The 24,294-nt window shown below is 41.9% G+C and overlaps 1 protein-coding gene across 1 annotated transcript in view; it reads left to right on the top strand.

Moving 5' to 3' along the window:
* The first annotated feature begins 6 nt into the window (after positions 1–6).
* GNPTAB (N-acetylglucosamine-1-phosphate transferase subunits alpha and beta) overlaps positions 7–24,294 on the top strand; it is a 78,749-nt gene continuing 54,461 nt past the window's right edge. Inside the window, exon 1 of the mRNA XM_029954612.1 lies at positions 7–242. Within this exon, the coding sequence (XP_029810472.1) occupies positions 126–242 (117 nt within the window). The 5' untranslated portion in view covers positions 7–125. The remainder of the gene's footprint in view (positions 243–24,294) is intronic.

Genomic DNA, 24,294 nt, shown 5'->3' on the forward strand with positions numbered 1-24,294 from the left:
TGAGTGGCGGGCGCCCCTTGTGACCTGAGCGTGGCGGCCGGGCAGGGGCCGCTGAATGGCGGCTCGCTGAGGCGGCGCGGCCGTGGCTGCTCTGGGCGTGGCGTGGCGTGGCGGCGGCCGGGGTGATGCTGCTCAAGCTCTTACAGAGACAGACCTATACCTGCCTGTCCCACAGGTATGGGCTCTACGTCTGCTTCGTGGGCGTCGTTGTCACCATTGTCTCCGCCTTCCAGTTCGGAGAGGTGAGTAGCTGCGCGGGAGCCCCGGCCCGGGCGCTTCGGACCGGCGCGACCCCGCGGCGCCCGGAGCCCAGGCGCGCTTGCCCCTTGCCTCCCCAGCCTCCCTGCAGCACCGGGGACACGTCCGGTACACAGCCTGCCTTTTCTCCCCGAGGCGCCTGGAACCCAGGGCTCCCCCAGCTCCGGTTTCTGCGTCTGTGACCCACAGCTCGTCGTCCTGACAGTTTGGGGGATAGGCGCGCGTTCTACCGATTACTGTGCCCTCCAGGTGCTCGCTTCGGGGGCCCCAAGTCGTTTGCTTTTCTCCCTCGGGCCTTGTCCTCCCCCGAAGCCCCCTCCCCGGGCCCAGAATTGGTGTCTTTTCCCATTACTGAATTCTCCAAAATTCTCATTCCCTGACCCTCCTACAGTTTTTCTCCTCTGCTGTCACCCTTCTAATCTTTTCACTTTTGACAGAGGCACTCTGTCTTCTTAATCTCGTTTCGTTCCGGATTTCAAAACTTTTTCCAAGGGGTGTGTCTTTCTTTGCACGTGAGTTTGCAGCGAGAACAATTTAAAGACTTATTTGTGAGAGGGAATTTTTTTTCCTCTTTGGTTCTGTTCCTGGGACACCACCAGCTAGCCTGTAGAAGCTCTGCTGGTAGATGTGCACACCCAGATGTGAGAGAGCTCTTGGCAGCTCCAGACATTTCTTCCCTGTCCCAAGATCAGCTGAGGCTGGGGCTCCTTCACCTGACCAGGAAGCCCTGTCTTGGACCCCAGCACCCAATCTCTTGGGAGCCAGTAAAGCCTTTGAGTCATGGGAAATGCTAATAGTTTAGACTCCGAATCAGAATCACACAAGCCTGGCCTTTCTAGATCTGCTCTTAGTTAATGTGCAATAAAGTAGTTCAGTTAGACTCTGCAAATTCTTTAGAGGGTCCACACAACAGGTTTGGGAGGTGGGAACATCCGAGTTTAATAGATTTTCTTGTGCCTCTCTGGGTAGTAGATGAAATATTTTCTTGAATGCAACAACCCTTTGGTTTAGGTTGGATAATTATACTACTGACAGTATAATATGATATTCTTTATCATGAAAAAGTATACAGAGACTGGGTAGGTTGGAACTGGAGGAGAACATGCATATGATTTTAGAGAACATGTTTAAAAATAAGGATAGCAACCTAGAGAAAAGTTGTATTTTCAAATTGTTAGAAATCTGTTTCCTTAATATTTATTCCCCCCTCCCTTTTTTGGTCAGAGGTTGCAGAATATTTTAAAATTAAGAGAATAGTTTTTATTTACTTATTTTTTAATGTTTATTTTGAGAGAGAGAGAGAGAGAGAGAGAGAGCGAGCATTGAGTGGGGGAGGGGCAGAGAGAGAGGGAGACACAGAATCCTAAGCAGGCTCCAGGTTTGGAGCTGTCAGCACAGAGCCAGACGCGGGGCCCGAACTCACCAATGGGGATATCATGACCTGAGCTGAAGTTGAAGACTCAACCAACGGAGCCACCCAGGCTCTCCGAGAATAGTTTTTAGAAATGCCACAGTATACATTTGCTTAAGGTCTGGACCCTTGCTGGATTGTAAACTTCATTAAGAGAAGGTGCTGTCTGTTGAAATATTGTAATCTTGATGCACGGTGCCTTGCCAGGTACTGCCAGAATATACAGTCTAAATATTTGTGTAGTGAGTGAATGAATTAATTATGTGGCCTGATTTCAAGTGTACACTTTTCTAGAGAGTACACAAGTGTACTCTTGTTCTAGAGAACTTTCTGGATTAAGTTAAAATAAGTTAATTTAAGATAAGTCTTTAGAAGTAAGGATGAGAAAGTGCCCCAGACTTGTAAGTGTGGGATATATACCTAATATTATTACCACTTGGCGCTTTATCTTTGTTTCATGTGTTGCAACTTAATACAATTAATATATCTATGCATAGTTAAGTGTCTTGATAGCAGAATTTTTTTTGGCCCTGAGTAATTTTAAGTTAGCTGTTTACTAACACCCTTGCAGTGTGAAGGTGACTTAAAGGCATCAGTTGTTACATTTCATATATTCATTTTATATATTCTACCCGTGGTTATTTACCCAAAGAAAGACACTTGTCTGCTTTGAAATGGCCATAAATCTTAAAGTTCGGAACAGACAAAAGAAATAATAGGCGAAGAATGGCATGGGAGGTGGAGACAGCTGGTTCAATGCCACTAACATATTGCCTTTATGTAATATAGTTTGTTTCTTTTAAATATTTTGTTTTTAAGTAAAATCTCTACCCAATGTGAGGCTCGAACTCACAACCCTGAGATAAAGAGTTGCATGGTCTACCGACTGAGCCTGCCAGATACCCCTGTAATACAATTTTTGCAGCACAGTGGAAAAGGAAGCCGTGGGTCTGGGCAGGTCAGGGTTTGAATGCTAGTCCTGTATTAACGATCATGATGATAGCTAGTAGATGGGGCTTACCAGATACTAGGTGCTCTCTTAACCACTTTGCATATGTTAACTCATTTAGTCTTCACGACATTACCCTGAGAGTGGGGTACTATTATGATGCCCATTTTATAGGTGACGATACTGAAGCACTTGCACAGATTAATCCAGCTAGTTCATAGCAGAGCTGGGCTTTAAACCAAGGCACTGCATGGTTCCAGAGCTGTGCTACTCTCTCTCACAGTCTGAGCTGTCCTTTTGTATGATCTTGGAAAAGGTATTTAACCTGTTTGAACCTCAACTTCCTTATCTTTGAAATTGAGATAAGAACACCTTTTTTGCAAGGTTGATATAGGATTAAATAAGACTTCTTATGTAAGGTACTGCTTGAGGTTCCTGGCAATTGCAGACTTCCTTTAAATGGTAGTAAGTATTGGGGCACCTCGTTTGCTCAGTCGGTTACGTGACTGAGTTAAGCGTCTGACTTAGGCTCAGGTCGAGATCTTGTGGTTCCTGAATTTCATCCCCTTGTTGGGCTCTGTGCTGACAGCTTGGAGCCTGCCTCAGACTCTGTGTCTCCCTCCACCCCCCAAATAATAAATAGACATTAGTAAGTATTGTTACTGTTATTATACTCATCAACTATTTTATGCTACTTAGTCCTTACTTTGAAATAAACTGTTGAAATAGAATACTGCCATCATACAGTTAATGTTAGCAACTTGTTAATAACTTCGCTAATTGCAGTGGCTAAAAGGACTAAGATGGTCCTTGTTGATTGCGAGTCCATTACTATCTTTCCCCAACTCTTGGTAGAAGTGGTGTTGGCTGCTACCTTTTGGCAAGCCATTTGTACATTCATCCAAATTTTGAGGAAGAAAAATGTAATGAGGGAGGGAAGTATTAACACATAATAGTATTAAAAAAATATATCCTTTTAAGTTGAACCAGGTGCTTTCTAGAGAACTCTTGGGAACTCTGATCCAAATGTGCAGGGAGAGCCCTCAGGATGGGGACTAATAGCGACCCGCAGTGCACTGCCTCGGGATGAGGGTAGCAGAAGGAGCTTGTCTAGTGTAATCCAGCTGATTGGACAAATCATGTGGCCCCTAGGACCCTCAGTTTCCTCATCTATAAATGAGGATACTAGATTACTGGGCTCTAAAGATCATTTTTAGCTCAGAAACTTCTGATTTTAAATATTTGCCCTCTGTTGGTTGCTTTATGCAGACATTAAAACATGTGCTTTTGAAGTAAAATTTTATTATTTCATGGCCTTTAGTTGAACCATTTATATACAAATCCACAATCCCATATCTGAAAATTCTACTGAATTAACCTTGTAATTAAACATTAGTATCTTTTACAGGGAAACATCGGAGTATTCTCACTCAGGAAAATGAAGACTATAAATAGCTTCAGGTCAGTTTAGGCCAAGTTTTGCCACCAAATGAGTTCAGGTCGGTTAGATTTTGTTGCCAAGTAGGGTACAAAAAGGTCTTCAGTCTTGGAGAACTCTTTGGATTTCAGGATTGCAAATAAAGTCTTGTAAATCACTGTTGGGTGTATATGTTGTATTATCTGCGTTTGTGTGTGTACGAAATATACTACTTCCTTGTTTCCTTATGGAAACAAGTAAATACCCCAAGATTAACTTTCATGAGGAAGCGGATTCAGATAGAATCTGCCCGCAGTGGGTAGTAATTTCCCCTGGTCTGCCTGTTCCCTTTGGCTTCTGCCACTTTGGATTAGTGAGATGTTACTGTTCAGCGAAGAAGGTTGAAATCTGGGTCCAGCCAAACTCATGCATGCTCAGCTGCGGTGACCAGTTTCTCATCCTGGCTCCATTTCAAGAAAGAAATTAGTTACTATATTTGTATTTGATTAGTTCACTCATTAAACATATATTTTGAGTGTGTTCTTTCTTTGCCAAAGGTAACAAATAGGGGGAGCCTAAGGGACCTGGCCTGAGAATTGGGAGACAGCCTCAGGCTTGGTTTTAGCTCCACGTAAACTGTGACCCCAGGGCTCCCCCTGCTTTGTTGCTGCTCCTGGATGCCTCCTGCGGCCACTCTTGCCTGTTTTCTCGTGTAGATTTGTTTTGAGGGTGGGGAAACTTTTGTTGTTAAAAATGTATTAAAACATCAAGATTTCTAAGACCCCTCCATTTTAGCTTTAATGTTGCATGAATATGCATTTACACAGAGCTTCCCATGAGAAAGCATGAACTATAAGCATGCACTACAGAGAAAACGCTTTGGCCGCATAGAACCTTTTAAAATTGTTTCTTTCTTTCATGGGGTTTGGGAAAGATACATAGTCCCTCTGTCAAAGCAGGGACCTTTTCTTAGTGCTTCCTATATTCTTTGTACCTAGGAAGTGCTTGGTACCCAGTTGGTGCCGACTAAATATTTGATGATGGATGGATGAATGTATTAATTGGGGTGAGCGTAACAAACATCCCTTCCAACTCACTTATTTCCAATAAACATAAGATTTCTACCCTCTCGTAGACTGTATCTAGCTACCTTTGATTTCTCAGACACAATTGGTCTGATTGTACTTTGCATGGTGAAAGGTGCTAGAAGAGATACAAGGAATTATAGTTCATCTTTGGCCATCTTTGTCTAGTCAAGGTGAGGCCATGCTATATATATGAGTAACAATACAAGGAAGTAAGTAGTTGAATGCCTGAGTAGGTGCACAGTACTTGGTTAGAGAATCAGAGGAAAGGAAGAAAATTATGGGTTGAAACATCCTAGAGGAAGGTGAGATTTTTACAGGGAGGCAGAACTTTTTCCTTTTGAACTTTAGTGGTTTAAAATTGCTGCTCGTGTTTGTTAGCGGCACTTCGTTGCAGGTGACAGAATCTGACTCAGACCTGCCTTAAGAAAAAGGTAGGGGCCCCTGGGTGGCTCAGGTGGTTAAGTGTCTGACTTGAGCTCAGGTCATGATCTCACAGTTGTGAGTTCGAGCTCCGCTTTGAGCTCTGTACTGACAGCTCAGAGCCTGGAGCCTGCTTCAGATTCTGTGTCCCTCTCTCATTCTGCCCTTCCCCCACTCATACACACATGCTTGCTCTCTTGCTCGCTCTCTCTCTCTCTCTCTCTCTCTCAAGAATAAACATTAACAAAGAAAAAGAAAAAAGGTAGTTTGGGGGGCAGGGGGGCTCCTGGCTGGCTCAGTCGGTTAAGCGTCTGGCTGTTGGTTTTGGCTCAGGTCACGATCTCACAGTTCGTGCCCCGTGTGGGGCTCTGCGCTGACAGTGTGCAGGCTTCTTGGGATTCTCTGTCTCCTTCTCTCTCTGCCCAGCCCCCCTCACAGAGAGGCTGAGTTGGATAGAGGTGCTCAAATGATGTCATGAGGCAGCTCTTTTTTTGTTCCCTGTTCTCCAGTTCTGTTGGGTTAGTTCTCAGGCAAGTGCTGCCCATGTGGGAGGAGATCGCTGCCAGCAACTCCAGCTTCTAGTCTGCCAGTTTAGGAACCCTAGCAAGACTAGGCTTTCATTCTCAGTGCCAGCTAGACCCAGGGGGCCTGCCCAGCCTCAGAGTGAGTGCCCTTGCTGTGCCCTTGTTAGCCACCTGAATCACCCCCAGAGCCAGTGATTCTGTGGGTGGCACTGTCAGTCTTAAATGAATCATATGCACTGAGGGGCTTCCCCAGAGGGAAATCACGAGGTTGTTATCAAGAGAAGGGCCAGAGCAACAGATGGCCTAGACACTGCCTTGAGCCAAAACCCATTTCCTTCTCTGGGCCTTAATGCTGACCTTGTGACTATGATAGCTCTTAGCCCTTTACTTTCTTCTAAGAGATGTAAAATTTGTTTCCATTTTTTTTTTAAGGTTTGATTTTTTTTTTTAAGTAATCTCTAACAACGTGGGGCTCGAACTCACAGCTGGGAGATCAAGAGTCACAAGCTCTTCTGACCAAGCTAGCCAGGCGCCCCAGATGTTTGGATACCTTGTTAGTTACTCTGTGAAACGAGTATTCGTAGTTGAATGTATTCATAGGCAGCTCGTGTGCCCTCATAAATCTTTCAGTAATCATTTGTAAGGTATCTTTAATATGGTCATTTAATGGTTAAATTTTTAGCATTCAGGTTTAAATATTATTGATTTTGGTAATGAAATTTAGCATTTTGTGAGGATAAAAACCTAATCCTTTTGCAGCATCTGGCGCTCCATGTGTTTGGAAATGCTCACTTACCCTTTCTTCTCGGAGACCAACCTCCCTGTTTTTGCCCACCCAGTGTTCCTTCTCAGTCTTAAGTGTTGAAGTTCTCCAGTTTTTGCTCCTTGGGGGGGGGGGTGGGGGGGGTGGGGTGTGTGTGTGTGTGTGTGTGTGTGTGTGTGTGTGTGTGTGATGTTTCAGACATTTGTGACTCCCTTATCCCCAGCGGCTTTGAGGAGATCTGATTCCTCCTACCTGCCTCCAGTCACACCTTGCCACTCTGCCTGCTTTGACAGGCAGTGCTCATTGATTCATGTGTAACAAGTGTCTTTACTTTCGTCTCCCACTGGCCCTTTATATTAACTTGTAGGCTTGGTTCTGCCTCTGCTTCTGAGTGAAAACTCAGGTGGGCCCAAGGCTTCTCTTGTTGCTCCTAGGTAATCAAAAGTCTTGTGGTCACGTCAGATTATAAAACATAATGTCATTTCAGCAACTTTGAGCCTGTTGAATTCAAAGCTTCTTACCTCCCCAGCTCCGGCAGCTCTGTCTCCCTTTGATAGAAAGCTCTAGGCAGAAAGCCCGCAATTGAAGAAGGAAGGTTAGGCACAGTGGGCTGCTTTTCTCTTTCCTCTTCTGGTGCTTCTTTTTCACCCTAGGAGGTTACAGCACTTGGAAGGGGGGAAGGAAGGGAGAGCAGGAAAGTCCTTCAAAAACAGGTGCCAGAGCTCTGGAATTTCCAGGTGTCGAAGCTTGTTCCCTCTTGAGTGCAGAGACCACACCTGAAAGCCATGACTGGCTTTAACTGTGATGAGAGTAAATGCCTCTTCATTTAGCTGCTGCTTACGCCTTCCTTGGTTCCTAGGAGTCTGATGCTGTCTTGAGCCTCTCATCTCAGTCTCTGTGCTTTTCTTTTGTGGGGGCCCTGGGCCTGATGTACGTTGACCCTCTGCGGGTATTCTCTTGGGCGAGGCACACATTTGGTGCCTGGAGACCCACGTGCATTGCTTTGTAGGGGAGGAATTTATCTTTTTCCTCTGCTCTTTTCAAGTTCTTGGCTAGGGCCCCTGTAACCAAATCAGGTTGATAAGAGAAAAAGCATACAGATTTGTTTAATATAAGTATTACATGTTGTGGGAGCTTTCATAAGGAAATAAAGACCCAAAGAAGCCGTTAAAGCTGAATATTTTTTATTGCAGGTTTGATGAAGAGTGGAGGGTTTGGGGAAAACATGATAGGACAGAAATGAGTAGGAGCTAAGTGTAGTAGGCTGGGGAAACACGAGGCCTGTTCTTCAGATTCTTTTTGGCATCACTTGCTTTTCTGAGAGAAGGATACTCCTTTCCTCCAGGTGTAGGGAGGGCACGTCTCACGGGGGTCTGATGACCTGCTTCAGGGGAAGGTCAGAAAATCTCTCCTGCTCCTGCTGCTTCTCAGATCACTTCAGCGTGAAATATTCAGTAAGCTAAGGTGCCGTATTCTGGGGTAGCGTATCCTGAACCCTGTCAGCCCCAAGTGAGGGAGGGCTGGTTCCAGCATAGCAGCAACCTCTCCCCTGCCCTCAGAAGAGGTAGCCGGCCAGCCCTTCTATTTCTCAGGAGTGAGGCGGATGTGGCATCCACCCTGTAATGGGCTGTCTTGGTGGTCCCACCGAGCCCTTTGCCTGGCTTGAGGTGAATGGAAAGATTTCCACCTGTCCCCGTTAGATGAGGTGGAGTGGATTTGCAGAATGCCAGCAGCTTCCTCACCTGGACCCTTCTACCATGATTTGGATCAGTTTTCAACCAACTTCTCCGGAAACTGCCTCTTGTTTCAGCTCTTCACTTTGGAACGAGGTATCTGGTCTTTTGGTGCCTCAGAAGAAACTTACTTGTTCTCAGTGTGGTTAATTGAGTTTGCCCTGGAGATGGAACCTGTTTGCCTTTTCTGTACGCAGCATCCTGAGCACTGACATCGCCTTTCTTGTCTTGCAATCCCTGCGCCCCAGCAGAACACCAGAATCATTGATTCATTCAGTCAGTAAGATTTTTGTTGGGCACAGTGCCAGGCCCCTGGGCATACAGACAGGTTCCTGCAGAGGACCAGTATTTATTGGTCATACAGTCAGACATTAAATGCTTCTTAATGACAGTTGTGAGAAAGGCTGCAGGCTGTAGAGGGTGTTGTAGGAGAGACCAGCAGTGTCTGTCTAGTCTGATTCCTGGGTCAGGACAGGCTTTCTTGATGCACTTTGAGCTCAGCTTTGAAGGCTCAGAGTTGCTGAGGCAGAGGAAAGAGAGGGGCAGGTCTGTTCTAGACCATGGGTTCTCAGCCAGGGGCAATTTTACCCCCAGAGGCATTGGCAATGTGGAGACATTTTAGGTTGTCACAGATGGGATGTGGAGTGGGGTTGGTGCTGCTGGCATTTAGCGAGTGGAGGCCAGAGATTCTGTTAAACATCCTACAATGCACAGGACAGCCCCCACTGTAAACATTATCCAACCCCAAATATCAGTAGTGCTCAGGCCCTGGAAACAATGTGAAGGTCTTGAAGTTGGGGTACTTTTGGGAAGTGAATGGTGGCTCAAGTAGCTGGAGGGTAGAGAGCAAGAGAAAGGATCTGGGGGACACTGGTGCAGTTGGTGGCACCCTGTTCCAAGGACTTGGGGAAGATTAGGTGTTGACGATTTGGGTGTTTGTCCTGAGAACAGTCAGTTGCTATTCAAGGTGATTATGTACTGGCAGGTAGTGGGGGAGGCCAGAGATGCTGCTGAACATGCACAGGATAGCCTCCCAAACAACGTGTTTTTATGTCCTACTATGTCAATACTAATCTGGGTTTTGTCTGGTCTTTATGTTCCATTCTGTGCCAGACACTCCGCTGACATGTTGGGATACAAAAGTGAGCAAGATAGACATGTTCATCTCTCCCAGATGCTATCTCTAGAGGCTAAGAGAATGAACAGGTGCGTTGTTGAATGAATACTTATGAAATCTTTTTTACTCCTTGATTGTGATTGAGCCTTAGGAAAGATGGTTTAAATGAGAGGCCTCATGTATGTCAGTCACCTTGTGTAGGGCCTGAGGCATGGTGTTTAAATGCTAAGTAAATGGCACATGTCCCATCTCAGGATTGTTCTTCCCTTGGTCACGAGGCTCAATGAAGAGAGCAACGGGAGACCTACCTTCTGGTCTGGTGCCCAAGGTCACATTGAAGAATGTATTAAACTTTCCTTAGAGACAGAGCAGAAAGGTTCACAGTTTCTTTATTATGCTTCATATGAAAGCAGAGGGAGCAAGTGCATTAATTTAATACAGCTGTGCTTTACGATAGCGTATGTTACTCGGTTCCTCCTAAAATGTAACAAACAAGTATAGCCGTGATAAGTTATGCATATCTTTTAATATCTCTTATTGTCCTTATTGATTGTTTCAGTCTTGTGATCCACATGCAGTATCTTTAGCAGGTGATTAGTCAGCCTATGTATGATTCATACTTGGCACTAAATTAGGCAGGAAAAAAAGTGATCTTTCAAAAATGTTAGAGATGAAGTCACACTTGTGCAGGGATATTGGCCACTTTTAAATTGCTTCCTAAAATTGTTTCTTGTTTTAGGTTCTAGTTTTGTTTTTCCCACTGGATGTACCTCCTCACCCCCTTCATTACCTCATTCCATTAACTTCATGTCTATCTCTGATTAATTTAAAGTAGATAAACCAGAAGCTGATTATTCGACAGAGATGAATGGACGTGTTTGCTCTGGGCCAGGTACTTCTGCTTACTAGAGACACAAAAATGGATCAGTTTCTTTCTGCTCTTGAGGAACTTGCTCTAGACAAGGAGACGGGCAAATAGACAAAATACATTGTGACAAATTAAGTTGAAGAAATAGGAATGGGTGTTTTTCAGACATAAGAATGACATCTGAACTTGATGTTGAAGGAAATGGCTGAGGGAAGAAAGGGGACCCTTTTTCAAAAGCAAAGGATGCCCTCAGTGTAGAGGCATGGGCTTGAGAGGCATTGTCATCTTGCAGGAACCAGAGTAGGGCTGCGGCACACTGGGGTTGAAGCTGGAGAGGCAGGCGGTCGCCAGTTTAGGACTTGCCTGTTGAGTGATGTGAAAGAATTGGGATTCATCCTGAAGAAAATTGGGACCATTCAGATGATTATTATTTGGCCCTTTATGAAAAAAAATGTTTGGTGATCCCCTTGCTTAAAAGAACATTGCCTTGATGTGCGGGGCAAGTGGGAGCTGGCTCCTGTGGGTTGGATTTGGTTGGCTCTGCTCCTCTTCCTTTCCTCCTCCTGGGACCAGCCTAGGTGTGTCCTCAAGACAGTGGTAAGGGCACAGAAAAGCAGATGGATATTTGCAGACCTTTCTGAGGTTTAGACTTAGATCTGGTGTATTCGCTGTCTTTTTATTCCCTAAAACTATCAAATTGGTTTCCGCCGTAGGACCCATCAGACCGGAGAGGACTGCCTCCAGACCATCACGTTCTGGGCTCCTTCCTGTCTCACAGGTCTCAGCTCAGTGGCACCTTCTCAGATGGGCCCTCCCTACCTCCCAGCCTAAAGTGACCTCTTCCACCAGCTTATTTTTTAGTATAGTCCCCTTCTTCTTCTTTTTCAAATAGTACTTAGTCTGAAACTGTGTGTATGTGTATATTTAACATCTTATCTCTCTCCACCAAAATGTGAGCTCTGGGAACAAGGTTTCTGTCTTATCCAGCCTTTCTGTCCTATTCACCAGTGTATCCTCAGCTCCTAGAATAGAGCCTGGCACCAAGAATTAGAGTGCAGAGCTACTTTGTCCTAGTATCTAAATATAGAAAGGTCACCTGCAGTGATAAGTTTCTAAATTCAACCTTAGTGGAAAGTATATAAGTTTAGTTGATATACATGTGTAATTATATTAGGGTTTTTCAGAGAAATGGAATCAATACAATGTTTTTTTTTTCTGTGTATGGAATTAGATTTATTATATAGAATTTGGCTCACACAATGGTGGAGGCCGACAAGTCTCCGTGATCTGCATTTAGCGAGGCTAGAGACCCAGAAGAGCCAATGGTGTAGTGAGTCCAAAGACTTGAAAACCAGGAAAACTGATAGTATAGTTTCAGTCATAAAATTGGCAGGCTTGAGACTGAAGAAGAGCTGATGCTTCAGTTTGAATCCGAAGACAGGAAAAGAGTGACTTTTCAGCTCAAAACAGTCATGTCAGAAGCAGTTGTCTCTTACTCAAGCTTTTAATTTTATTTAGGCTTTCAACTGATGCAGTGAGGCCCACCCACATTAGGAAGACAAAGGCTTTATTCAGACTACTCATTCAAATGTTAATTTATCCAGAAACACCCTCAATGACATACCCAAAATGATGTTTGATCAAATATCTGGACATCCTTTGGCTTAGTCAAATTGACACATAAAATTAACCATCATTAATAATTTAGTAGGTTTTCTTTTCTTTAAAAAAATGTTTTTTTAAATGTTTATTTATTTTTGAGAGTGAGAAAGAGCTTAAGGAGGGGAAGGGCAGAGAGAGGGAGACACAGAATCTGAAGAGGTTACGAGCTCAGAGCCATCAGCACAGAGCCTGATGTGGGGCTTGAACTCACAGAACCCTGAGATCATGACCTGAGCCAAAGCCAGATGACCAACCTACTGAGCCATCCAGGCACCACTAAGAGGGTTTATTTACTATAGCAGCTTTAAGTTTATAGAAAAAATTGCATGAAAAGTGCAGAGATTTCCCACATACCTAACTCTCCCCCAGTGAATTGTCCCATTTTTTATACTTTGCATCACTGTGGTACATTTTTATAATTGAAGAACCAATAAAGATACATTTTAAAAATATAATTTTTGTCAAATTGGTTTCCACACAACAGCCGGTGCTCATCCTAACAAGTACCCTCATCAATGCCCATCACCCAGTTTCTCCTCTCTCCCACCCCCATCAACCCTCAATTTGTTCTCAGTATTTAAGAGTATCTTATGGTTTGCCTTCCTTGCTCTCTGTAACTTTTTTTTTCTCCTCTCCCTCCCCATGGTCCTCTGTTAAGTTTCTCAAGATCCACATATGTGTGAAAACATGTGGTATCTGTCTTTCTCTGACTGACTTATTTCACTTAGCATAATACTCTCCAGTTCCATCCAGGTTGCTGCAAATGGCCAGATTTCATTCTTTTTTACTGCCAAGTAGTATTCCATTATATAAATAAACCACATCTTTTTTTTTTTAATTTGTTTTAATGTTTTTATTTTTGAGAGACAGAGAGAGACAGCATGAGCAGGGGAGGGTCAGAGAGAGAGAGGGAGACACAGAATCTGAAGCAGGCTCCAGGCTCTGAGCCAGCTGTCAGCACAGAGCCCGACACGGGGCTCGAACCCACAAACTGTGAGATCATGACCTGAGCCGAAGCCAGAAGCCGGAGACTTTACTGACTGAGCCACCCAGGCTACCCAAACCACATCTTGATCCATTTGTCAGTAGATGGACATTAAGACTATTTCCATGATTTGCCTCTTGTTCAAAGTGCTGCTATGAACATTGGGGTACATGTGCCCCTATGCATCAGCACTTCTGTATCCCTTGAGTCTGAGATTGTGATGCCTCCTGTTTTGGGTATCTTCTTCAATATTACTTTGGCTATTTGGGGTCTTTTGTGGTTCCATACAAATTTTAGGATTGCTTGTTCTAGCTTTGAGAAGAATGCTGGTGCAATTTTGAGTAGGATTGCACTGAATGTGTAGATTATTTTGGGTAGTATTGACATTTTAACAATATTTATTCTTCCAATCCATGAGCATGGAATGTTTTTCCATTCTTTGTGTCTTAAATTTCCTTCATAAGTTCTTTATAGTTTTCATCATACAGATCTTTTCCATCTTTGGTTAGGTTTATTCTAGGTATTTTATGGTTTTTCCTGCAATTGTGAATGGGATCAGTTTCATGATTTCTCTTTCTGTTGCTTCATTATTGGTATATAAAAATGCAACCAATTTCTTTACATTGATTTTGTACCCTATGACTTTGCTGAATTCATGGATCACTTCTAATAGGGTTCTGGTGGAGTCTCTCAGGTTTTCCATGTAGAGGATCATGTCATCTGCGAAAAGTGAAAGTTTGATTTCATCTTTGCCAGTTATGATGCCTTTTGTTGTCTGATTGCTGATGCTAGGACTTCCAGCACTATGTTAAACAACAGTGGTGAGAGTGGACATCCCTGTCGTGTTCCTGATCTCAGGGGGAAAGCTCTCAGGTTTTCCCCACTGAGGATGATATTAGCTGTGGGCTTTTCATAAATGACTTTTATGATGTTTAAGTATGTTCCTTCTATCCCAGCTCTCTTGAGGGTTTTTATTAAGAAAGGATGCTGTATTTTGTCAAATGCTTTTTCTGCATCTATGGACAGGATCATATGGTTCTTTTCTATTGTTTTTTGTTTTAAAATTTTTTAATGTTTGTTTATTTTTGAGCGAGCACAAGAGAGAAAGAACACGGGAGGGGGAGAGGGGGGCGGGACACAGAATCCAAAGCAGGCTCCATGCTCCAAGCTGTCAGCACAGAAGCTGGTGCAGGGCTCGAACCCACAAACCATTAGATCATGACCTGAGTCAAAGTCAGGTGCTTAACCGACTGAGTCACTCAGGCACCCCGATCCCTTCACTTTCAATCTGAAGGTGTCTTCTGGTCTTAAATGAGTCTCTTATAGACAGTGAATATATGGGTCTTGTTTTTTTTTTTTTAATCCATTCTGATTCCCTATGTGTTTTGAATGGAGCATTTAGTCCTATTACATTCAGTGTTATTCTTGAAAAATATGGGTTTAGAGTCATTGTGTTCTCTGTAGGTTTCATGCTTGTGGTGATGTCTCTGGTACTTTGTGTTCCTTGCAACATTTCCCTCATAGAGTCCCCCTTAGGATCTCATGTATGGCTGGTTTAGTGGTGAGGAGGTCCTTCAGTTTTTGTTTGTTTGGGAAAATCTTTATCTCTCTTATTCTGAGTGACAGGCTTGCTGGATAAAGGATTCTTGGCTGCGTATTTTTTCCTGTTGATCACATTGAAGATTTCCTGCCATTCCTTTCTGGCCTGCCAAGTTTCAGTAGATAGGTGTGCTACTACCCTTATGTGTCTCCTTTTGTATATTAAGGCCCGTTTATCTCTAGCTGCTTTCAGAATTCTCTCTTAGTCCTTGTATTTTGCCAGTTTCACTAGGATATGTGGTGCAGAAGATCAATTCAAGTTCCGTCTAAGGGGAGTTCTCTGTGCTTCTTAGATTTCAATGTCTGTTTTCTTCCCAGGTTGGGAACATTCTTAGCTATGATATGTTCATTTGTTCAAGTACCCCTTCAGCCCCTTTCTCTCTCTTCCTCTTCTGGAATTCCTATGATATGGATATTTTTCTGTTTGATTGCATCACTTAGTTCTCTCATTCTCCTTTCATGATCCTGGAACATTATTTCTCTCTTTTTCTCAGCTTCCTCTTTTTCTATAATTTTATCTTCTAATTTGCCTATTCTCCCCCCTGCCTCTTCAATCCAAGCTGTGGTGCCTCCATTTTATTATGCACCTCATTTATAACATTTTTTGGTTCATCCTGACTATTTTTAAGTTCCTTGATCTCTGCAGCAATGGAGGCTCTGCTGTCTTCTATGCCTTTTTCAAGCCCAGTGATAAATTTTATGACTATTCTACTTTTATGACTATTATTGTTCAGTTGTGTTGCTTATGTCTGTTTTGATCACTTATTTAGCTGCCACTTTCTGGAATTCCTTTTGAGGAGAATTCTTCCATTTTGTCATTTTGGCTAGTTTTCTGTCCTTTCTAAGTTTTAAAAGCTTGTTATGTGCTCTGCACCTGCGAGTACTGCTATATTAAAGGAGCTGATATACTGTCCAGGGCCTGGCTGTTCAGGAGGTGTTGTTTGGAGAGTGTTACTTGCTCTCTGTTGTTGTGACTTTGGTTATTTGATTTCCCTACTCCTGGTGATGTTTTGGACCCTCCACCAGGTGTGCTTTGTTTTGTTCCTTGAAGCACCCCTGGAAAGGAAAACAGACAAACAGGAAACAAAAACATGCAAACACACAAACACATAAAACAAGCAGACTAACAGAAATAAAAAAAAACAAAAAACAAAATCTAAAAGCAAAAAACCAGACACACAAGCTGCAAGTAAAGAACACTGTGGAGGTGGTGCCGATGCAAGAGTACAAACGAAGAGAGACGTGACAGGGGCAGGGAGGAAGGAAAAAACGAACACTGACCAGGCAGAAGGCTTAATCCAGAGAGAGGAAAGGAGAATAAGGAAGGAGGCAAGGAAAAAGAAAGGAAGATAAGGTTACTCAGAGGAACTGTATGACCTGATTATTACAGAGAGAGAAAGGAAAGAAGGAGGTGTAGAACATGCATTCAGAGAATGGATTAAATATGTCTGTTTAAGCAAACCAGTAACCAGAGTAACCAGCCTAGAGGAGGGAATAGAGGAGGGAAGAGATAAGGAGAATAGGGAGAATATATCTAAATAACAAGAATTGACCTAGAGTTAATCCAAACCATGCAGCAGTGCTGGTCTGGAGGAGGTGGCCGGCGGGTTCCACAGCATCCTCCAGCTCCAGAGCACGGAGGGGTGTGGTTTGGTGTAGGCAGGTCCTGCCTCCACTGTGGGCCACACTGACCCATCCCTGAAGCCTGTTTTGGTGGTTGTGGGGAGAAAAATGGCAACCCCCCAGTCCCTTCATGGATCAGCTGTCCCAGATCCGTCCTCATTGTGCCATGGGCACAGAGGAGGTGGGCTGCCTCGCTCCAGAGTCTTCTGTGTCCCTCTCTTAGCTGGGTTTTAAATTCCCACTCCATGGGGGTTAATGATGCCACCCGATGATATGTGGTCCCGCGGCTGTGCTGCAGCACTTCAGGGGAGGGGACCGGTTTCTCCTGCTGCAGCCTGTGCCCCTGGCCTACCACAGAACCTGGAGGTGAGCCCCTCCTCCCCAGGTGTGCAAACAGGGCGTCCAAAGAAAGCCCTGTGGTTAGAGATAGGGTGATGGGATCCCTCTCCCTCCGGGTCTGAGGTTCTTTTGTTCCGATACAATCCTCTGCTTCCCCAGCTGCTGTTTCTCTTCACTTTGTCTCTCTGCCGAAGGGAATCCCTCCTCTCTTTGCCTCCATGGCCCGTTTTATCTCCCCCAGTTCTCAATCACCCACCTGTGGGGCTGTCTGGTTTTCCCATTTTCTCCCTGGTAGACTCTGTCTCTTTTCCTCCCAGATGCTTTGGGTTCAAAGTCCTTTGGTTTCAACCGTTCTTTGATTGAGACATGTGGGAAGTACAGATCCCCCTACCTCTCAGTCATGTTGGCCTTCCCCTTAAAGATACATTTTTAAATTTTTTTAATTTAGAGAAAGAGAGAGAGAGCATCCCAAGTAGTCTCTGTGATGTCAGCACAGAGTCCAACGTGGGGCTTAATCCCACAAACCTAGAAATCAGGATTCGAACTGAAAAATTCGGATGCTTAACTGACTGAATCACTCAGGCACCCTGATACATTTTTATTAACTAAAAATAGATTGAACATTAAGGTTCCATTATATTGGGATTCATTCTTTGTGTTGTACTGTCATAACACTATCACACAGAACAGTTTCATTGCCCTGATAATGCCCTTACCCTGCACGGCCGAGTCCTTGCTTTCTTCCCCACTGGCAATCAGTGATTTAAAAATTTTTTTTAAACTTTGTATATAGTTATGCCTTTCCCAAAATGTCTTTTTTTTTCATTGCTATTATTAGGAAAGTAATGGACTTTTGTATATTAATTTTGTGTGCTACAACCTTGTATTCTGCAACTAATTGTTTTAGTTTCAGGAGATTTTTTTGGGTCAATTCTGTGGGATTTTCTGTGTAGACAGTCATGTCGTCTGTCAACAAAGACATTTTACTTCTTCTCAAACTATGTACCGTTCATTTCCTTGTCTTGTGTTATTGCATTAATTAGGACTTAACATGTTGTTGAAAAGCAGGAGTGGGGAATGATATCCTTGCCTTGTTCCTGATCTTAGTGAGGAGGCTTTGAGCTTCTCACCATCAAGTATAATGTTAACTGTAGGTCTTTTGTAAATATTATTTTTAAGTTGAAGAAGTTTCCCTCTATTCATAGTTTGCTGACAGTTTTTTAAATCAAAAATAGATGTTGGGTTTTGTCAAACGCTTTTTCTGCACCTATTATGATCATATGATTTTCCTTTTGCCTATTGATGTGATGGGTTACATTAACTGATTTTGGAATGTTGAGCCAGGATTCCAAAATTCGTATCTAGAATATATCCCACTTGATTGGGGTATATAATTTTTTCTATGTTTGGCTTAATTTGATAGCATTTTATTGAGGATTTTTATATCTTTGTTCATGAGAAATATTGTTTATAATATTTTTCTTCATTGAATGAGTTAGAAAGTGTTCCTTCTCCTTTTGTTCTCTGGAAGAGATTGTAGATATAATTGGCATCATTTCTTCCTTAAATTTTTGGCAGAAATCCCCAGTGAACCTATTTGGGCCTGGTGCTTTGTTTTGGAAAGTTATTAATTATTGAGTCATATTCTTTTATAGGTAAATGCCTATTCAAGTTATCTGTTTCATGCTTGAGCTTTGGTAGATTGTGTCTTTAGGAACTGGTCCATTTCAGTTAAGTTATCAAACTTGTAGTCTTAGAGTTGTTCATAATGTTCCTTTATTACTCTTTTGGGAGGAGTATTGCAGTGACTACTCTTCTTTTGAATTATTGTCGTAAAACACAAATAGTGTAAAATTTACCAGCAGCATTAATTACATTTTCATTGTATTACAACCATTACCACTATCTGTTTCCAAAACTTTTCATCACCCCTAAACAAACTCTGTAACTGTTAAGCAATAACTTCCTATTCTCTCCTTGGGACCCGGTAACCTCTAATTCCTGTCTGTATTGATTTTGCCTATTCTGAATATTTTACATAATGGACATTTCATACAATATTTCTTTACTTGTCCTGGCAGTTTTTGCTTGTTTTTCAGTGTTTGGGGGTTGAGGGGTGGAGATTGGAGTTGCTCGCTCTGCTATTTTGCTGACATCATGATTTAGACTGATTAGTTTGATTGGTGCTTTTTCTCCCACATAATATTTTATCAAACACTTTATCCTTTAATGAGTCTATACACTTTGTTTTGGCCATTGCTGTGTCCTCAGAGTCTAGAGCAGTACCACATAGTATTTATTGACTGAATTAAGTTACTTTTTAATAATTATTTGAAAATATGATTTTTAATTGCTTTATAATATTCATATAACTATACCATAATTTATTTTCCCAGTTACCTCTTCTTTAAGTATTAAACTACTGTTTCCAGGTTTTATTTTTATAAGTAATAATGGCCATTATCATATTTATTCAGGTCTTTGAGTACATCTATGATGATTTTTTTTTTGGCATGTATGTCTAGAAGTGGCATTAGCCAGAACAAAAGACATTTTGTTTGGTCCTTTGATGTATCGTGTTAATTGCCTCTCAGGAAGGGGACAGTTTTTTAAAATAGCCTTGCAGCTGTTTAAAAATATATGACCTTCTTTTCAACTAATTTATGACTTTTCTGTGCTTCAGACTCATAAAAATATCTCTTCTTGGCATATTTTAAAAAATGTTTATAACTAGTTAATAGTATCATTTGTTGATGGAAGAGAGTGCAGTAATTATCACAAGCAGATATTTTGTGAAACTTTATTCATTTCACTAAACTTTCTAATGTAAATTAAAATTTTATTTAACTAAATTTTGTTTAATTAAATTTTACCAAAGTGAAGTAAAAAAAAGAAACCTTATTTTGATGAGTTTGGGTTTTCTGGTTTAATAGTTAAAAAAAAATTTTTTTTTTAATGTTTATTTTTGAGAGAGAGAGCGAGCAGAGAGGGAGTCACAGAATCCAAAGCAGGCTCCAGGCTCTGAGCTGTCGGCATAGAGCCGACGTGGGGCTTAAACTCCCAAACTGTGAGATCATGACCTGAGCCGAAGTAAGAGGCTTAACTGACTGAACCACCCATGTGCCCCTGGTTTAGTAGTTATAATGGAAATATTTATGAGGTTCAGCTATACTTTCGTTCATATTTTTGTTATATTTTTCACATGATATATAGCAATTATTTGTCTCATTTCTCTCCCCAGCAGGCTGTAAGCCCTTTGAGGGACTAAATAAATTCAATGTGTTTTCATAGTCTTAGTATCTTATATTTCCTATAGTACTTTGTAGTTGTCAGAATATATGGATATATATCTGCTTGCTTATTTTTTGTAACAACCCCTTATAGAATAAGGTATTACTTAAATTTTACCTTTGGCACTTAAAGAGGTTTAAGTGACTTGTCTAAAATCACAAAACTGGGGCCTTCTTGTGTGACTCTTGTTTAACTCTATAAGGATTGAAGAGCCACAACACTGTCCAGTAGAACTTTGTGCATGATGGAAGTGTTCTGTAATTTTAAGCTGTCTCGTATGGTAGCCACTAACCCAATGAGTGCTTGAAGTGTGGCTGCTGTGACTACGTTACTGAGGTTTTTATTTAATTTTATTTAGTCTTAATTTAAGTAACTGTATGTGGCTAGTGCATACCATTTTGGGCAGTGCAGGTCTAAACTCATAGGTAGAGTAACTATTTGCTAGGACATTAAGACAGAGATTCAAACACTGGCTGCAGAGTAGAGCACTGGATTTAAAGTCCATCCTGTACAGTTCTGTGATTCTGTAAACTCTGACCAAGCTAAACAAGTAAACCCACGTATGCTCCAGAAAGTCAGTTGGAATACATTTTGAAAGTATCTTTGTTAGGTTTGTTTTTTTTTCCCATTTTATTTAAGTGTGGTGGTAGGAGGTTGTTTTTTTTTTCCCTTTAGATATAAATTTTTTATAGTGAACTACTATCAAAATGTTTAACATTTTTAATTTTACCTTTTAATATAGTTTCTTCCATTATTTTGCCCTCCTTTCTATTCCTGTGGCAAATAACCCTCCTTCTCTGTCTGCTCATTCATTTCCTTAAAAATCTCAGAGTTTTCGCTCTGAGGAAAAGGAGATTTTGTTAAGTTGTCATGCTTAATCCAGTCCTTAGTTATCATTTTCCCTGACAGCGATCTATTTTATTTTATTAAAAACTTTTTTTTAGTGTTTTTTATTTATTTTTGAGAGAGAGAGCGCAAGCAGGGGAGGGTCAGAGAGAGAGGGAGATACAGAATCTGAAGCAGGCTCCAGGCTCTGAGCTAGCTGTCAGCACAGAGCCTGACGCGGGTCTTGAACCCACGAACCGTGATATGACCTGAGCTGAAGCTGGACGCTTAACCAACTGAGCCACCCAGGCGCCCTGACAGTGATCTATTTTAATCTGTACTCATTTAAAAGCTGAAATATTCTTAAGTATTATTCATTTATAGGTAAATATTCCTAAGTCATTTCATGTAAGTATTAGTCCTTAATAGGGATGTTAACTCCTTGAGGACAGAGGCCTGATTTCCATCTTGTGCTCCTTAAAATGTGTAACAGATATATGTTGTGTGTCTAATTCTGTGAAGGATTCAAAGAATGCAGAAATGGTCTACAAAAGTATTCTTGAATTTAATTAATGTTTGAGTAGATAGTGGTCATGTGTCTTGGGTTTGGATCATTTCCTTTATGTGAAATGAGAGAATTCACCCAGTTTTAATAACCATTTAATCCTAATAAGAAATGGGTTAATCTCTTCTTTTAGTCACTTTTCATTGGGAAATGCTGTAGACTGAATGGTGTGTCCTTTCAAAATCTGTACTGCTGGGGCGCCTGAGTGGCTGAGTCAGTTGAGCATCCAGCTTCAGCTCAGGTCATGATCTCGCAGTTTGTGGGTTCAAGCCCCGTGTCGGGCTCTGTGCTGACAGCTAGCTCAGAGCCTGGAGCCTGCTTCAGATTCTGTGTCTCCCTCTCTCTCTGACCCTCCCTGGCTCATGCTATCTCTCTCTCTCACTCTCTCTCTCAAAAATAAATAAAACATTTAAAAAAATCATAAATTTTATTTTTTGTTTTTTACAAACAAAAAAGGCTTTGTTGAAGCCTTATCTCCAAAATGATAGTATTAGCAGGAGGGGTATTAGTAGGAGGGGCCTTTAGTGGTGGGGGGCGGGGGGATTAGGTCCTGAGGGTGGGCATTAATGCTCCTAGAAAGAGACCTCAGAGAACTTCCTCACCCCTCTTGCCGTGTAAGGCTGCACAAGGAAAAGGCAGTCGTGAGCCCTGAAGCAGGATCTCACCAGACACCCAGTCTGCTGGTGCCTTGAGCCTAGTCTTCTCAGTCTCCAGAATTGTGAGAAATACCTTCCTGTTGTTTACAGGCTACCCAGCCTGTAGTATTTTGTCATAGCAGTCTGAATGGTGATGAGCAGATTGACTTCCTGATTGGTATTCAAAGAGGAGGAGAGTTAGTAGAAAAGATAAAACTTCGAATATCTTGTCTCTCTTTAAGTACCTCTTAATGAAAAATAAAAATTTTCAGAAACTATGAAGAACATGTTATAATCTAGGAATACTATAAACTTTTTTTAGAATGTTATAAACTTCTGATATCATCGTTGATATGTGAAAAGCCCTGTCAGTGTTACAAAGGTTCCTCCTGCTTGAGGTTGGAGAGCCCGACATCTTAAGTTGTACAGGGTAACACATCACAGTTCTGTGCTTGAAAAGTTGAGGGACGGATATTTGCTTTTACAGAGAGTTTTATGCACTTGTGTGCCTAGCCTGCTGTTATCTCTTTATAAATTCTAGCCTTTAGCTTTTACCTTAAGTGTCCTGGAATTAATCTAAAAGCAGAAAGTCTGGGAGTAAAACCATGTTGTGTGAGCTGTTCCAAGATGTTTGCCTTGTAAAACTAGTAGCCATATTTATTCATTCTGGAATTGATTTTATGTGAGGAACAGTGCAAGGTTCTGTGAAAAAAATTATAAAGAGATCAAGTTCTTGGCTTTGAGTTGCTCACAGAAGTTTAGACAGATATGTAAGTGGGTAAATTATATTGTATACATAACAGGTAAATTATATTGCACCATGAACCTGTGAACAATTTGCATGAAGGTGTTGTACAACCCTGTGTGATAGGCACATTGATTCACTCATCAGATCATGTGAAATAGGTGGCATTAATTCCCTTGTTCTACAAGAGAAGAAACTGAGAGTAGACAAGTGCCCTAGATCATTTATTGATCTGATAAGTGTCAGATTTAAACTCGTGTCTTATGATCATTGCACTGTATGCCAGTTCTTCTGGGTAATAACCTTCCTCTTTTCTTCCTTAGCTGGGGAATTCCTCTGATACAAAGGATCGTATGTGGAGTCTGTGTCTCACTATTATTCTACTACAAGCATGCATTTCAACTTGTTCTGTAATTACAAAAATCTTCAAAGCATGCACCAGTTTTATAACTAAAACGTTTATCATTGGGACACCTGGGTGGCTTGGTTGATTAGGCATCTGACCTCAGCTCAGGTCATGATCTCATGGTTCATGAGTTCAGACCCTGCGTTTGGCCTCTTTGCTGACAACTCAGAGCCTGGAGCCTACTGTATCTCTGTGTCTTTCTCTCTCTCTCTCTCTCTCTCTCTCTCTCTCTCTCTCTGTCTCAAAACTAAATATACAGTGAGAAAAAAGAAAATAAAAATAAAAAGTTTATCATCTAAAAACTTTAGTATTTGTGTGCACACACCAGTTAAAGGACTGTTAGATATTCTAAAAATCCTGGGGAAAAGCATAAACTTATTATGTGACTCTGAGCATTTAGAAACATGCATGGAAACAGATCTGGGTCATTGAATTAAGGATGATAAACATACCAGTTTCAGAACTGGTTGAATGGCCACATTTATAAATGTATGATTGACGAGGCTCTGTGTAGGTAAGCAACAGAGGAGGCCACCTGGTGGAGCTGAGAGAGCCTGGGCCAAGCTAACCCGGAACGTGGACTCTGGGAGTTGGATTGATTCATGTCTCTGCCCCATCACACAGACTGCTGTGTGGCCTGGAGCTTCTCTTTGTTTGGAAAATGAGCCATTGTAGTGCCTACCTCACAGTTAGTACCTTGTTGCAGGGTCTCAGTGGGGGCGGGGCACTGGCATGATGGTGCTTGGTGAACGCGCCCCTTCTCCTCCGTGATTGACATGTTAAGACTAATTTTGGCTGCAATTTGTGAAAAATGATCAACAGTTGATCTTGAATACCTTGAATGGCATGATTATTAAAATGGAGCCTTAAAAGTAATAAATGTTTTAAACTAGTAGAATAAAGTACCTTTAGGTAGTGGATTTGAGAGCTCATGCTGTACTTTAATAAGTAGTATTTTAGTTCATTGTGTCTCAACATTTACCAACAAACTACTTTCAATAGCAGAATAAAGTAAATACTCTGAAGAGAACAGTGTAGAGAGGAGGTGTGGGGGGGACGGGGATTGCTCAA

The sequence above is a fragment of the Suricata suricatta genome, chromosome 10 (assembly GCF_006229205.1).
Source record: "Suricata suricatta isolate VVHF042 chromosome 10, meerkat_22Aug2017_6uvM2_HiC, whole genome shotgun sequence".
Taxonomy (NCBI): Eukaryota; Metazoa; Chordata; class Mammalia; order Carnivora; family Herpestidae; genus Suricata; species Suricata suricatta.